At 41.9% G+C, this 12290-nt stretch overlaps 1 protein-coding gene across 1 annotated transcript in view; it reads right to left on the reverse strand.

Moving 5' to 3' along the window:
• Window positions 1-12290, reverse strand: part of TAOK1 (TAO kinase 1) — a 178512-nt gene that overhangs the window by 38625 nt on the left and 127597 nt on the right. The window contains exon 13 of the mRNA XM_032279350.1: window positions 10474-10608. Coding sequence (XP_032135241.1) covers window positions 10474-10608 — 135 coding nt within the window. The remainder of the gene's footprint in view (window positions 1-10473; window positions 10609-12290) is intronic.

A 12290-nucleotide genomic window follows, 5' to 3' on the forward strand; every position in this document is an offset into this window, starting at 1 on the left:
TTTTTGAGACGGAGTTTCACTCTTGTTACCCAGGCTAGAGTGCAATGGCGCGATCTCGGCTCACCGCAACCTCCGCCTCCTGGGTTCAAGCAATTCTCCTGCCTCAGCCTCCTGAGTAGCTGGGATTACAGGCACGCGCCACCATGCCCAGCTAATTTTTTGTATTTTTAGTAGAGACGGGGTTTCACCATGTTGACCAGGATGGTCTCGATCTCTTGACCTCGTGATCCACCCGCCTTGGCCTCCCAAAGTGCTGGGATTACAGGCGTGAGCCACCGCGCCCGGCCAGAGGATAGTGTTCTTAACAAATCCTGCTGAAACAACTGGTTCTTTACATAGAAAAAAAACAGAAATAAACATTGACTCCTTATATCACTCATGTCATAGACAAAAATTAATTTGAGAAGGATCATTTGACCTAAATGTAAAACCCAGAATCAGAAAGGAGAAACACAAAATAGCTTTATAATCTTAAAGTAAGCAAATACTTCTTGGGCAGGACACAAAAAACACTGACCACAAAGAAAAAAGGAAAAAAAAAAAACCCTCAATTTTAAAATCAGGATAAAATATGCATAACATAAAATTAATCACTTGAAAATGAACAATTCAGTATGTTTAGTGTATTTACCATGCCATGCAACTATAAGCTTTATCTAGTTATGAAGCATGTTTATCACCTCAGAAGAAAATCCCACAATTGTTAAGCAGTTGCCCGCCCTTCATTCTCCCCTCCTGGTAACCATCAGTCTGCTTTTTGTCTCTATAGATTTACCTATTCTGCATATTTCACATAAGTACTATCATATAATATATAAGTTTTTATGTCAGGCCGGGCGCGGTGGCTCAAGCCTGTAATCCCAGCACTGTGGGAGGCCGAGGTGGGTGGATCACGAGGTCAAGAGATCGAGACCATCCTGGTCAACATGGTGAAACCCCGTCTCTACTGAAAATACAAAAAATCAGCTGGGCATGGTGGCGTGTGCCTGTAATCCCAGCGACTCAGGAGGCTGGGGCAAGAGAATTGCCTGAACCCGGGAGGCGGAGGTTGCGGTGAGCCAAGACCGCACCATTGCACTCCAGCCTGGGTAACAAGAGCGAAACTCCATCTCAAAAAAAAAAAAAAAAAAAAAAGTTTTTATGTCTGGTTCTTTTACTTAGCATATTTTTGAAGTTTATCCATGTTGTAGCATGTATCAGTATTTCATTTCCTTTTATCGCTGAATAAAATTCCACTGTATGTATATAGCACTATTTGTTTATCCACTCATTCACCGATGGATATTTGTGTTGTTTCCGTCTTTTGGCTACTGTGAAAACTGCTGCTGTCAATGTGTGTGTACATGCCCTTGTCTGAGTACCTGTTTTCAATTCCTTTAAAAAATGTTATTAATATGTTTTGATTGACAGATAATTGTATACATTTATGGAGTACATGTGATATACATCAATCTAATTAAATATCCATCACTTTCCTTCTGCATCATTTTTTATGGTGAGACATCTGAGATTTACTTTTAGTTATTTCAAAATAGTCAATATATTTTTGTTGACTATAGTCACCTGGCTGTGCAAAAGATCTCAAAACCTATTCTTCCTATCTTTCTGAAACTTCGTACACTTTGATTAACAACTCCCCATTTCTCTCCCTGTGTAACCTCTGGTAACCATCATTCTACACTCTACCTCTGTTCTATGAGTTCAATTTTATTTTTAAAAATTCCACATAAAATCGAGATCATGTAGTCATCTGTCTTTCTGTGCTTGCTATATTTCACTTAGCATAATCCTCGAGATTCAACCATGTTCTTGCAAATGACAGGATTTTCCCCCTTTTAAGGGCTAAATGGTATTCCATTGTGTATATATGCTACATTTTCTTTATCCATTCTTCCACTGATAGGTTGATTCCATGACTTAGCTATTGAGAATAATGCTGCAATGAACATGGGAGTGCAGATGTCTCCTCAACATACGAATTTCAGTTACTTTGAATATATACCCAGAAATGGAATTACTGGATAATATGGTAGTTCTATTTTTAGTTATTTTTGTTTTGTTTTTTTGTTTTTTTTGAGACAGAGTTTCGCTCTTGTTACCCAGGCTGGAGTGCAATGGAGTGATCTCGGCTCACGGCAACCTCTGCCTCCTGAGTTCAAGCAATCCTCCTACCTCAGCCTCCTGAGTAGCTGGGACTACAGGCACGCACCACCATGCCCAGCTAATTTTTGCATTTCTAGTAGAGACGAGGTTTCACCTTGTTGACCAGGATGGTCTCGATCTCTTCACCTCGTGATCCACCCGCCTCGGCCTCTCAAAGTGCTAGGATTATAGGTGTGAGCCACCACGCCCGGCGCGATCCATTTTTAGTTTTTTGAGGAACCTCGATACCATTTTCCCAAATGGCTATACTAATTAAGTTTATCACCAACAATGTATAAGAGTTCCCCTTTTTGCCAACGCTTGCTATCTTTCATTTTGTTGATAGCATTTTCAATTCCTTTTCAAACACAGGGTTGCTCTGTTGCCCATGCTGCAGTGCAGTGGCATGATCTCAGCTTACTGCAGTCTCTGCCTCCCAGGTTCAAGTGATTCTCCCACTTCAGCCTCCTGAGTAGCAGGGACTACAGGCATGCAGCACCACATCCAGCTAATTTTTTGTATTTTTAGTAGAGACAAGGTTTCACCATGTTGGCCAGGCTGGTCTCAAACTCCTGATTTCAAGTGATCTGCCCACCTCGGCCTCCCAAAGTGCTGGGATTACAGGTGTGAGCTACTGTGCCTGGCCATATTTTCAATTCTTTTTTTTTTTTTTTTTGAGACAGAGTTTCACTTTTGTGGCCCATGCTGGAGGGCAGTGGTGCAATCTCAGCTCACTATAACCTCCGCCTCCCAGGTTTAAGCAATTCTCCTGCCTTAGCCTCCCGAGTAGCTGGGCTACCAACCTGGCTAATTTTTTGTATTTTTAGTAGAGTAGGGGTTTCACTGTTTTGGCCAGATGATCTTGATCTCCTGACCTCATGGTCTGCCCGCCTCGGCCTCCCAAAGTGCTGGAATTACAGGTGTGAGTCACCTCACCCAGCCTATTTTCAATACATTTGGGTATATATCTAGGAATAAAACTGCTGAGTCTTATGGTAATTCTATGTTTACTTTTTCAAGGAATCATTATTTTCTACAGTGGATTAACCATTTTACCTTCTTCTACCAGCCATGCACAAGAGTTACAATGTCTCCACATGCTAACACCTGTTATTTTCTGCTTCTTAACACCCATCCTAGTGTTAAGTGGTGCCTCATTGTGATTTTGTTTTGCATTTCCCTAATGGCTAAGGATGCTGAGCATCTTTTCATGTGCTTATTGTCCACTCATAAGACTTCTTGGGACACCAGGCGTGGTGGCTCATGCCTGTAATCCTAGCACTTTGGGAGGCCAAGGAGGGCGGATTGCCTGAGCTCAGGAGTTCCAGGCCAGCCTGACAACATGGTGAAACCCCGTATCTACTAAAAATACAAAAACTTAGCTGGGCATGGCAATGTGCACCTGTAGTCCCAACTACTCGGGAGGCCGAGGCAGGAGAATCACTTAAACCTGGGAGGCCGAGGTTGTGATGAGCCAAGATCATACCATTGCACTCCAGCCTGGTGGACAGAGCGCGACTCCATCTCAAAAAAAAAAAACAAAAAAAACCAACTTCTTGGGAGTAATGGTTGTTCAAGTCCTCTGGCCACTTTTTAATTGGTTGTTTAGATTAATTTTTCTAAATTATTTTGTTGTGGTAAAATACACATAAAATTCACCATCTTAATCATTTTTAAGTTTACAGTTCAGTAGTATTGAAGCATTCGTATTGTTGCACAACCATCAATTCCAGCCATCTTCAGAGTTCTTTTCTTTTTTTGTTTTTTTTAAACACCTTTTTTCTGAACACCTTTACTTAGGTCTAATCTCATATTTGTACCATTTCTTCAAATTTACTTTGAAAAAAGAGCTTCACTGTGTGTTGTTGTCATACACATTCTCCTACCCAACCATGGACCTCTTCTTCCACTCAAAGTGTGCTTCATCTAATTTTTTTTAGCACTGGTCTGGCCTTTTTGGAGGAGGTGGAGTAGCTCATAGTTCCTTTAATCTTGCAAAGATGAAACTCAGTATCCATTAAACAATAACTCTCCATTCCATACTCCCATGATTCCTTGGCAGTCACCATTCTACCTTCTATCTCTATAAATCTCACTTTAGCTATTGTGAATAATGCTGTTTTTAACATGTGCACAAATATCTCCTGGAGAACCTGCTCTCAATTCTTTTGTGTATGTACCCAAAAGTAGAATTGCTGGATCACATGGTAACTCTATTTTCAATTTTTTGAGACCTGTCATATTCTGTCCATAGCATCCATACCATTTCTCATTCCCACCAACAGCAGAAGGGTTCTAATTTCTCCACATCCTCAACAACACCTATTTTCTGTTTTTTTTGACAGTAGCCATCTTAATGGGTGTGGAGAGGTATCTCATAGTTGTGAGATGCATTTCTGTAATGATCAGTGATGCTAAACATCTTTTTTTTTGCTCTTTAAAAAAAAAAAAATATATATATATATATATATAAAATTTATAAAGACAGGGTTTCACCATGTTGGTCAGGTTGGTCTTGAACTCCCGACCTCAGGTAATCCGCCCGCCTTGGCCTCCAAAGTGCTTGGATTACAGGCGTGAGCCACCACGCCTGGCCCTATGCTGAGCATCTTTTTATGTGTTTGTTGGCCATCTGTATATGTTCTTTGGAGAAATATCTATTTAAGTTCTTTGTACTTTTTTTCTTTGAGACGAAGTTTCACTCTTGTTGCCCAGGATGGAGTGCAATAGCTCAATCTCAGCTCACCGCAACCTCCACCTCCCAGGTTCAAGCAATTCTCCTCTCTCAGCCTTTGGAGTAGCTGGGATTACAGGCATGCACCACCATGCCCAGCTAATTTTGTATTTTTAGTAGAGATAGGGTTTCTCCATATTGGTCAGGCTCAGGCTGGTGTCGAACTCCTGGCCTCCGGCAATCCACCTGCCTTGGCCTCCCAAAGTGCTGGGATTACATGCGTGATCCACTGCACCCAAGCCCCTTTGTCCATTTTTAAATTGGATTTCAAATTTGATTTTTTTTTTTTTTTGAGATGGAGTTTCACTCATGTTACCCAGGCTGGAGTGCAATGGCGTGATCTTGGCTCGCCGCAACCTCCGCCTCCTGGGTTCAGGCAATTCTCCTGCCTCAGCCTCCTGAGTAGCTGGGATTATAGGCACGCACCACCATGCCCAGCTAATGTTTTGTATTTTTAGTAGAGACGGGGTTTCACCATGTTGACCAGGATGGTCTCGATCTCTTGACCTCAAGAGATCACCAGACTGGAGTACGGCTGTAGTGATCCACCCGCCTTGGCCTCCCAAAGTGCTGGGATTACAGGCTTGAGCCACCGCGCCCGGCCTCAAATTTGATTTTTAAATGCTTAAATTTTTATTTTAAATTTAATAGTTTTAAAAAAATTTAATTTTGCAGCAACACAATGGTAAGAGAATTGTAAAAGAAGGAATAGGCAAATTACAGATGGAGAAAAAGTATTTGCAAGCTACATGAAATGCAGTATCTGATTATGTACTGTCCTGACTACATGAAAAAAAATCCTCCAGGCTGGGCGTGGTGGCTTACACCTGTAATCCAAGCACTTTGGAGGCCAAGGCGGGTGGATCATTTGAGGTCAGGAGTTCAAGACCAGCCTGACCAACATGGTGAAACTCCGTCTTTAAAAACAAAACAAAACAAAATCCTCCAAATCAGTATTAGAAGCCAAATAAATGACCACTCAAACAACCAAATGAAACATGGCATAACACTTAAAGAGACGCTTGATTAAAGAAGATATGAACAGACAATAAGCATATAAAACGTTGCTTATTATGGCAACATCTTTAGTCAAAGGGAAATGCAAAGTAAAACCACAGAAACATTCAATTTCACACCTACCAGAATGGTTAAAATAAAAGACTGACAACATCCAAGGTTGGAGAGGATATGGACCAACTGAAACTCTTTACTCATTGCTAACAAGCTTGTGAAATCATACAATCATTTTGGAAAACTGACAATTTCTTACAACATTAACCACACATATACTCTCCAATTCAGCGCTTCTACACCTAGGTAGTCCCAGAAAAGAAATTCAAACAACAGTTCACATAAAGACTTAGTCACAGATGTTTATAGCAGCCTTATATGTAATGGCTCCAAATGTGAAACAAACCAAATATTCATTAAGAGAAGATAAACAAATTGTATATTGACACAATGGAAAACTACAGCAATAAAAAAGAATGAACTTTGATCAATACAACATGGATGAATGTTGGGCCATTCATCTGGGCCTGGTGGCTCATGCCTGTAATCCCAGCACTTTGGGAGGCCAAGGTGGGTGGATCACTTGAACCCAGGGGTTAGAGATCAGCCTGGGCAACATGGTGAAACCCTGTCTCAACAAAAAATTCACCAGGCATGATGGTGCACGTCTGTCGTACCAGCTATTAGGGAGGCTGAAGTGGGAGGATCACCTGAGCAGGGGCGGTGGGGGCAGACAAGGCTGTAGAGAGCCGTGATCATGCCACCGTACTCCAGTCTGGTGATGGCATGAGACGCTATCTCAAAAACAAAAAACAAAACATTAACCTAAGCAAAGCCAGGTACATTCTATGTGATTTCACTCACAGGAACTCCAAGAACATTCAAACCATGTATTAAGAAACGGAGGTGATGGTCATAGGAGTGAGGAGTCTACTAAAAAGGAGTATAAAGAGAATTTTCTCGGGTGACAGCAATTTGACAGATAGTTGGCCCTCTGTATTGTGGGTTCTGCGTCGGTAGATTCAACCAAACTCTGAAAATACTAGGGAAAAAAAGAGAACTGTGTACTGAATATGTACAAACTTCTCTTCCTTGACATTATTCCTTAAAAAATACAGTATAGGCCAAGCACAGTGGCTCAGGCCTATAACCCCAGCACCTTGGGAGGCAGAGGCGGGTGGATCATAAGGTCAGGAGATCAAGACGAGCTGGGCTAATATGGTGAAACCCAGTTTCTACTAAAACTACAAAAAATTAGCTGGGCCTGGTGGCACGCACCTGTAATCTCAGCTACTCAGGAGGCTGAGGCAGGAAAATTGCTTGAACCCTGGAGGTGAAGGTTGAAGTGAGCTGAGATTGTGCCACTGCACTCCAGCCTGGGTGGCAGGGCGAGACTCTGTCTCGAAAAAAAAAAGACCCGGCCGGGCGTGGTGGCTCATGTCTGTAATCCAAGCACTTTAGAGGCCAAGGCGGGCAGGAGGACCACTTGAGGTTGGAAGTTCAAGATCAGCCTGACTAACATGGTGAAATCCCATCTTTTATTTAAAAAAAAAAAAAGACCCCCCAAACTCCCCAAACAGTATAACAATTATTTACATAGACCATACATTGTGTAATCTAGAGAAAATTTAAGCTATATGGGAGGACGGGCATAGGTTATATGCAGATACTACACCATTATTTTTTTTTTTTTGAGATGGAGTCTCATTCTGTCGCCTAGGCTGGAGTGCAGTGGCGGGGTCTCAGTTCATTGCAACCTCTGGCTCCTGGGTTCAACCAACTTTCCTGCCTTGGTCTCCTGAGTAGGTGGGATTATAGGCATCTGCCACCACACCTGGCTAATTTTTGTATTTTCAGTAGAGACAGGGGTTTTGCCATGTTGGCCAGGCTGGTCTTGAACTCCTGACCTCAACTGATCTACCCAACTCGACCTTTCAAAGTGCTGGGATTACAGGCGTGAGCCACGGTGCCCAGCCCACCATTTTATTTAAGGGACTTGGGTGTCTGTTGATTTGGTGATTTATGGAGGGTCCTGAAACCAGTCCCTGGCAGATACTGACAGATAACTGTACCTTGTTTCAGATGGTCAAGGCAGGTGTATAGAATTGTAAAAACTCTTCAAATTGAATACCTAAGATCTGTGCATTTTATTGTATGAAAAAAATACAAGGCAGAAGAAGGTAGACTAAGTTATGGTATATAGCACTCATTAAGAATAATATAGCTACACTTACTTGTGTAAAAAAAGACTAATGCTCTGAATTTTTTTTTTTTTTTTTTTTTGAAAAAATTTTCTCTTTTCCGGCGGGCTCTCTGAGTGCAGTGGCAAGATCTTGGCTCACTGCAACCTCCGCCTCCCCGGTTCAAGTGACTCTCCTGCCTCAGCCTCCCGAGTAGCTGGGACTACAGGCACACGCCACCGTGCCCAGCTAATTTTTTTTTTTTTTTTGTATTTTGTATTTGAGACAGGGTTTCACCATGTTGGCCAGGATGCTCTCGATCTCTTAACCTCGTGATCCACCTGCCTTGGCTTCCCAAAGTGCTGGGATTATAGGCATAAGCCAACATGTCCAGCCTGCTCTGAATATTTTAAGTAAAATAAATGAAACTATTGGCTTTACAAACATAATTTTTGTTTTTAAAAGACAGTCTTACTCTGTTGCCCAGGGTGGAGTGTAGTGGCACAATCTCGACTCACTGCAACCTCAACCTCCTGGGTTCAAGCAATTCTCCTACCTCAGCCTCGCAAGTAGCTGCGATTACAGGCACCCGCCACCATGCCCAGCAAATTTTTTTGTATTTTTAGTAGAGACGGGGTTTCACCATATTGGCCAGGCTAATCTTGAACTCCTGACCTTGTGATCTGCCTGCCTCGGCCTCCCCAAAGTGACTTACCAAGAGGTTTTCTTTTGAGCTGGTCCTTCTCTACATATTTATCAAAACAGTCATGTAAAAATTAAGCAATCTTTACCACTTGCTCTGTTCAAAGTGTTATTTACATGTTGGAGAAATGCTGCAGAAGAGTGGGAATAACCTGACTTATGGTAGGATACTAGGTTCCTGACCCCATATGTCATATAGATTCATGAACTACAGCATAGGATTTATAACATCTGCTTATTACATAGTTAAGAAGTCAGATAGCTCTCATATCTTTTTTTTCCCATTATATTTCCTTTTTTTTGATACAGAGTCTTACTCTGTCACCCAGGCTGGAGTGTAATGGTGCTATCTCAGCTTACTGCAACTTCTACCTCCCAGGGATTACAGGTGCCTGCCACCATGCCCAGCTAATTTTTGTATTCTTAGTAAAGATGGGGTTTCACCATGTTGGCCAGGTTGGTCTCGAAACCTGACCTCAGGTGATCCACTCACCTCAGCCTCCCAAAGTGCGGGGATTACAGGTGTAAGCCACCACGCCTGGCCTCTTTTCTTTTTTATGACAAGGTCTGGCTCTGTCACCCAGGCTGGAGGGCAGTGGCGTGATCGTGGCTCATGGCAAGCTCCATCACTTGGGCTCAATCAATCCTGATTCAGTCTCCCAAGTATATGGGACTACAGACACATGCCACCACACCCAGCTGAATTTTTTTTTTTTTTTTTTTGAGATGGGGGTCTTCCTCTGTCGCCAAGGCTGGAGTACAGTGGCACAATCTCAGCTCCTTGCAACCTCCACCGGGTTCAAGCAATTCTCCAGCCTCAGCCTCCTGAAAAACTGGGATTACAGGTGCACACCACCATGCCCAGCTAATTTTTCTATTTTTAGCAGAGATGGGGTTTTGCCATGTTGGTCAGGCTGGTCTTGAACTCCTGACCTAAGGTGATCCACCTACTTCTGCCTCTCAAAGTGCTGAGATTACAGATATAAGCTACCACACCTGGCTGGAATTTTTTATTTTTTGTAGAGATGGGGTTTCATCATATTGTCCAGGCTGGTCTCAAACTTGTGAGCTCAAGTGATAGGACCACACCCAGCCTTTCAATTTTGTTGTATCTTTAATCATGCTTTGGTCTTACTTATCTGATTAGGATTTTAAGTACCCCATTATGGCATCCTGGTAATGAACAAATAATCCGTATTTATTATTTGGAAAATCAGAATGACATTTAGAGTATACCAAATTGTATTGCTTGCCATTTCCGATATTCTCCTGTTTCTGGTTAGCCTCACACAACATATTTCCTTATTGTCCATTCTTCTTATATGGAAATACTATTCATTTCTCCTCTCCCTGCTATGCCTAAATCCTACTAATTTTAAATACTCAAACTATTTATTTCATAAATACTTCATTTATGCTCCTAATCAAAAGTTATCTGAATTTGTTTAGTACCTTGTACCTTGTAATTATCTTAAGTATTTAAGATACTCTAACATACTAGTTTTTTGTACACGTCATGAAGACATTATTAGTTTAACATTTCTCAGATTTCTTTGTATAACATCTTTCTCATAATAGGCACTTAAATATTGAATGAATATTTTGCAAAATAAAACCCAAATGCAAAAAACAAGACACTTGAGTCTGTGTTGCCAAGGTCCCACATGAAAAATATATTTATCTCTAATTCGGGGAAGTACATACCAGTGATGCTGTCCGTATAGTAGCAAAGTGTTCTCGATTACGATAGTGCGATTTGTGACGAGATACTTGGGGTGGAGACTGTGGATCTGATGTTCTTGTTCTAGGATCTCCTTCTTCTCTGTAATTTTCTTCCTCCTAGGCAAAAAAAGAGACAATACTATGTAAGGTGAAAAGTTTGTTTGAACCTTTATGGAAATTAAAGTTTAAAGACAACTTGATCAATAAAACTCAAAGACATAATTCTAAAAAGCAAAAAAAAGTAGAAATGCTGATTTTCTTTTCTTTTCAGAAACAGGATCTCACTTTGTCACCCAGATTGGAGTATAGTGGCGTGACCATAGCTCACTGTAGCTTCAACCACCCAGGCGCAAACGATCTGCCCACCTCAGACTTCTGAGTAGCTGGAATTATAGGCACGGGCTACCAGGCCAGGCTAATTTTATGTTTTTAGAAATGAGATCTCCCTGTGTTACCTAGGCTGCTCTAGTACTCCTGGGCTCAAGCGATCTTCCCTCCTTGGCCTTCCAAAGTGCTGAGATTACAAGTGCGAGTCAGTGCACTGAGCTTTATTTTCAATACAATTCGAATTTGAAGAAATTTTTTGTACAGTGTATAAAATAGTACACAGACTCAAGAGAAGGAAATGCACGTGACTAGATTGACTGATTAGCTCACCACATCCTCAACTTTCTGGGCTCAAGTGACCCTTCTGCCTTAGCCTCCCAGGTAGCTGGGACCACAGGCATGCACTACTATGCCCAGCTGACTTTTTTATTTTTTGTAGAGATGGCATTTTGCCATGTTGCCCAGGATGGTCTTGAACTACTGGGTTCCAGTGATCTGCCTGCCTTGGCCTCCCAAAGTGTTGGGATTACTGTGCCTGGCACATGACTAGATTACATGCAAAATTGAAAAGCTTTAATGTAAGTTGAAAACAAAGATGGTGAAACATGTAGCCAATATAGTCAATGTTTTAAACAGCAGTAGTAGAAAATAAATTGCTCAAAGTCTCTTTGGTTTTGGAAGCAATGGAGCTACCTTTATGATACTTCTGCCCTCTGTCCAAAATAAGCAAAAACAAAAACAGTTGTGAAAAACTTAAGGACTGATATCTTTCCTTGAACTCAATTTGTCAGCTGAAGAGAAGGAACATTAGTTAAGTAGCAACCAATTAATTATGGGAATAAACTTTTTTTTCGAGATTGGGCCTCATTTTGCTGTCCAGACTGCAGTGCAGTGGTAGGATCAAGGCTCACTGCAGTCTTGATCTCCAAGGCTCAACTGATTCTCCACTACTCACTGGGACTCCAGTACTCAGCCTCTTCAGTAGCTGGGGCCACAGTATGCATAGGCCAAACCTGGCAATCTTTTTTTTTTTTTTTTTTTTTTTGAGGTGGAGTCTCGTTCTGTCACCAGGCTGAGTGTAGTGGTGGGATCTGGGCTCACTGCAACCTCTGCTTCCTGGTTCAAGTGATTCTTCTGCCTCAGCCTCCCAAGCAGCTGGGACAACAAGTGCACACCACCACGCCCGGCTAACTTTTGTATTTTTTAGTAGAGACGGGGTTTCACCATGTTGGTCAGGATGGTCTCGATCTCTTGACCTTGTGATCCACCCACCTTGGCCTGCCAAAGTGATGGGATTACCTACTACTTTTAGATAATAATGCAAGCAGTGAAGTGAAAAAGGAAGCATTCCTATTTTTGTTTGTTTGTTTTTTGAGATACAGTCTGACTCTGTCACCTAGGTTGAGGTGCAGTAGTACAATCTTGGCTCACTGCAACATCTAACTCCTGGGTTCAAGTGATCCTCCCACCTT

The sequence above is a fragment of the Sapajus apella genome, unplaced genomic scaffold, assembly GCF_009761245.1.
Source record: "Sapajus apella isolate SASKATOON/1434 unplaced genomic scaffold, GSC_monkey_1.0 scaffold12, whole genome shotgun sequence".
Taxonomy (NCBI): Eukaryota; Metazoa; Chordata; class Mammalia; order Primates; family Cebidae; genus Sapajus; species Sapajus apella.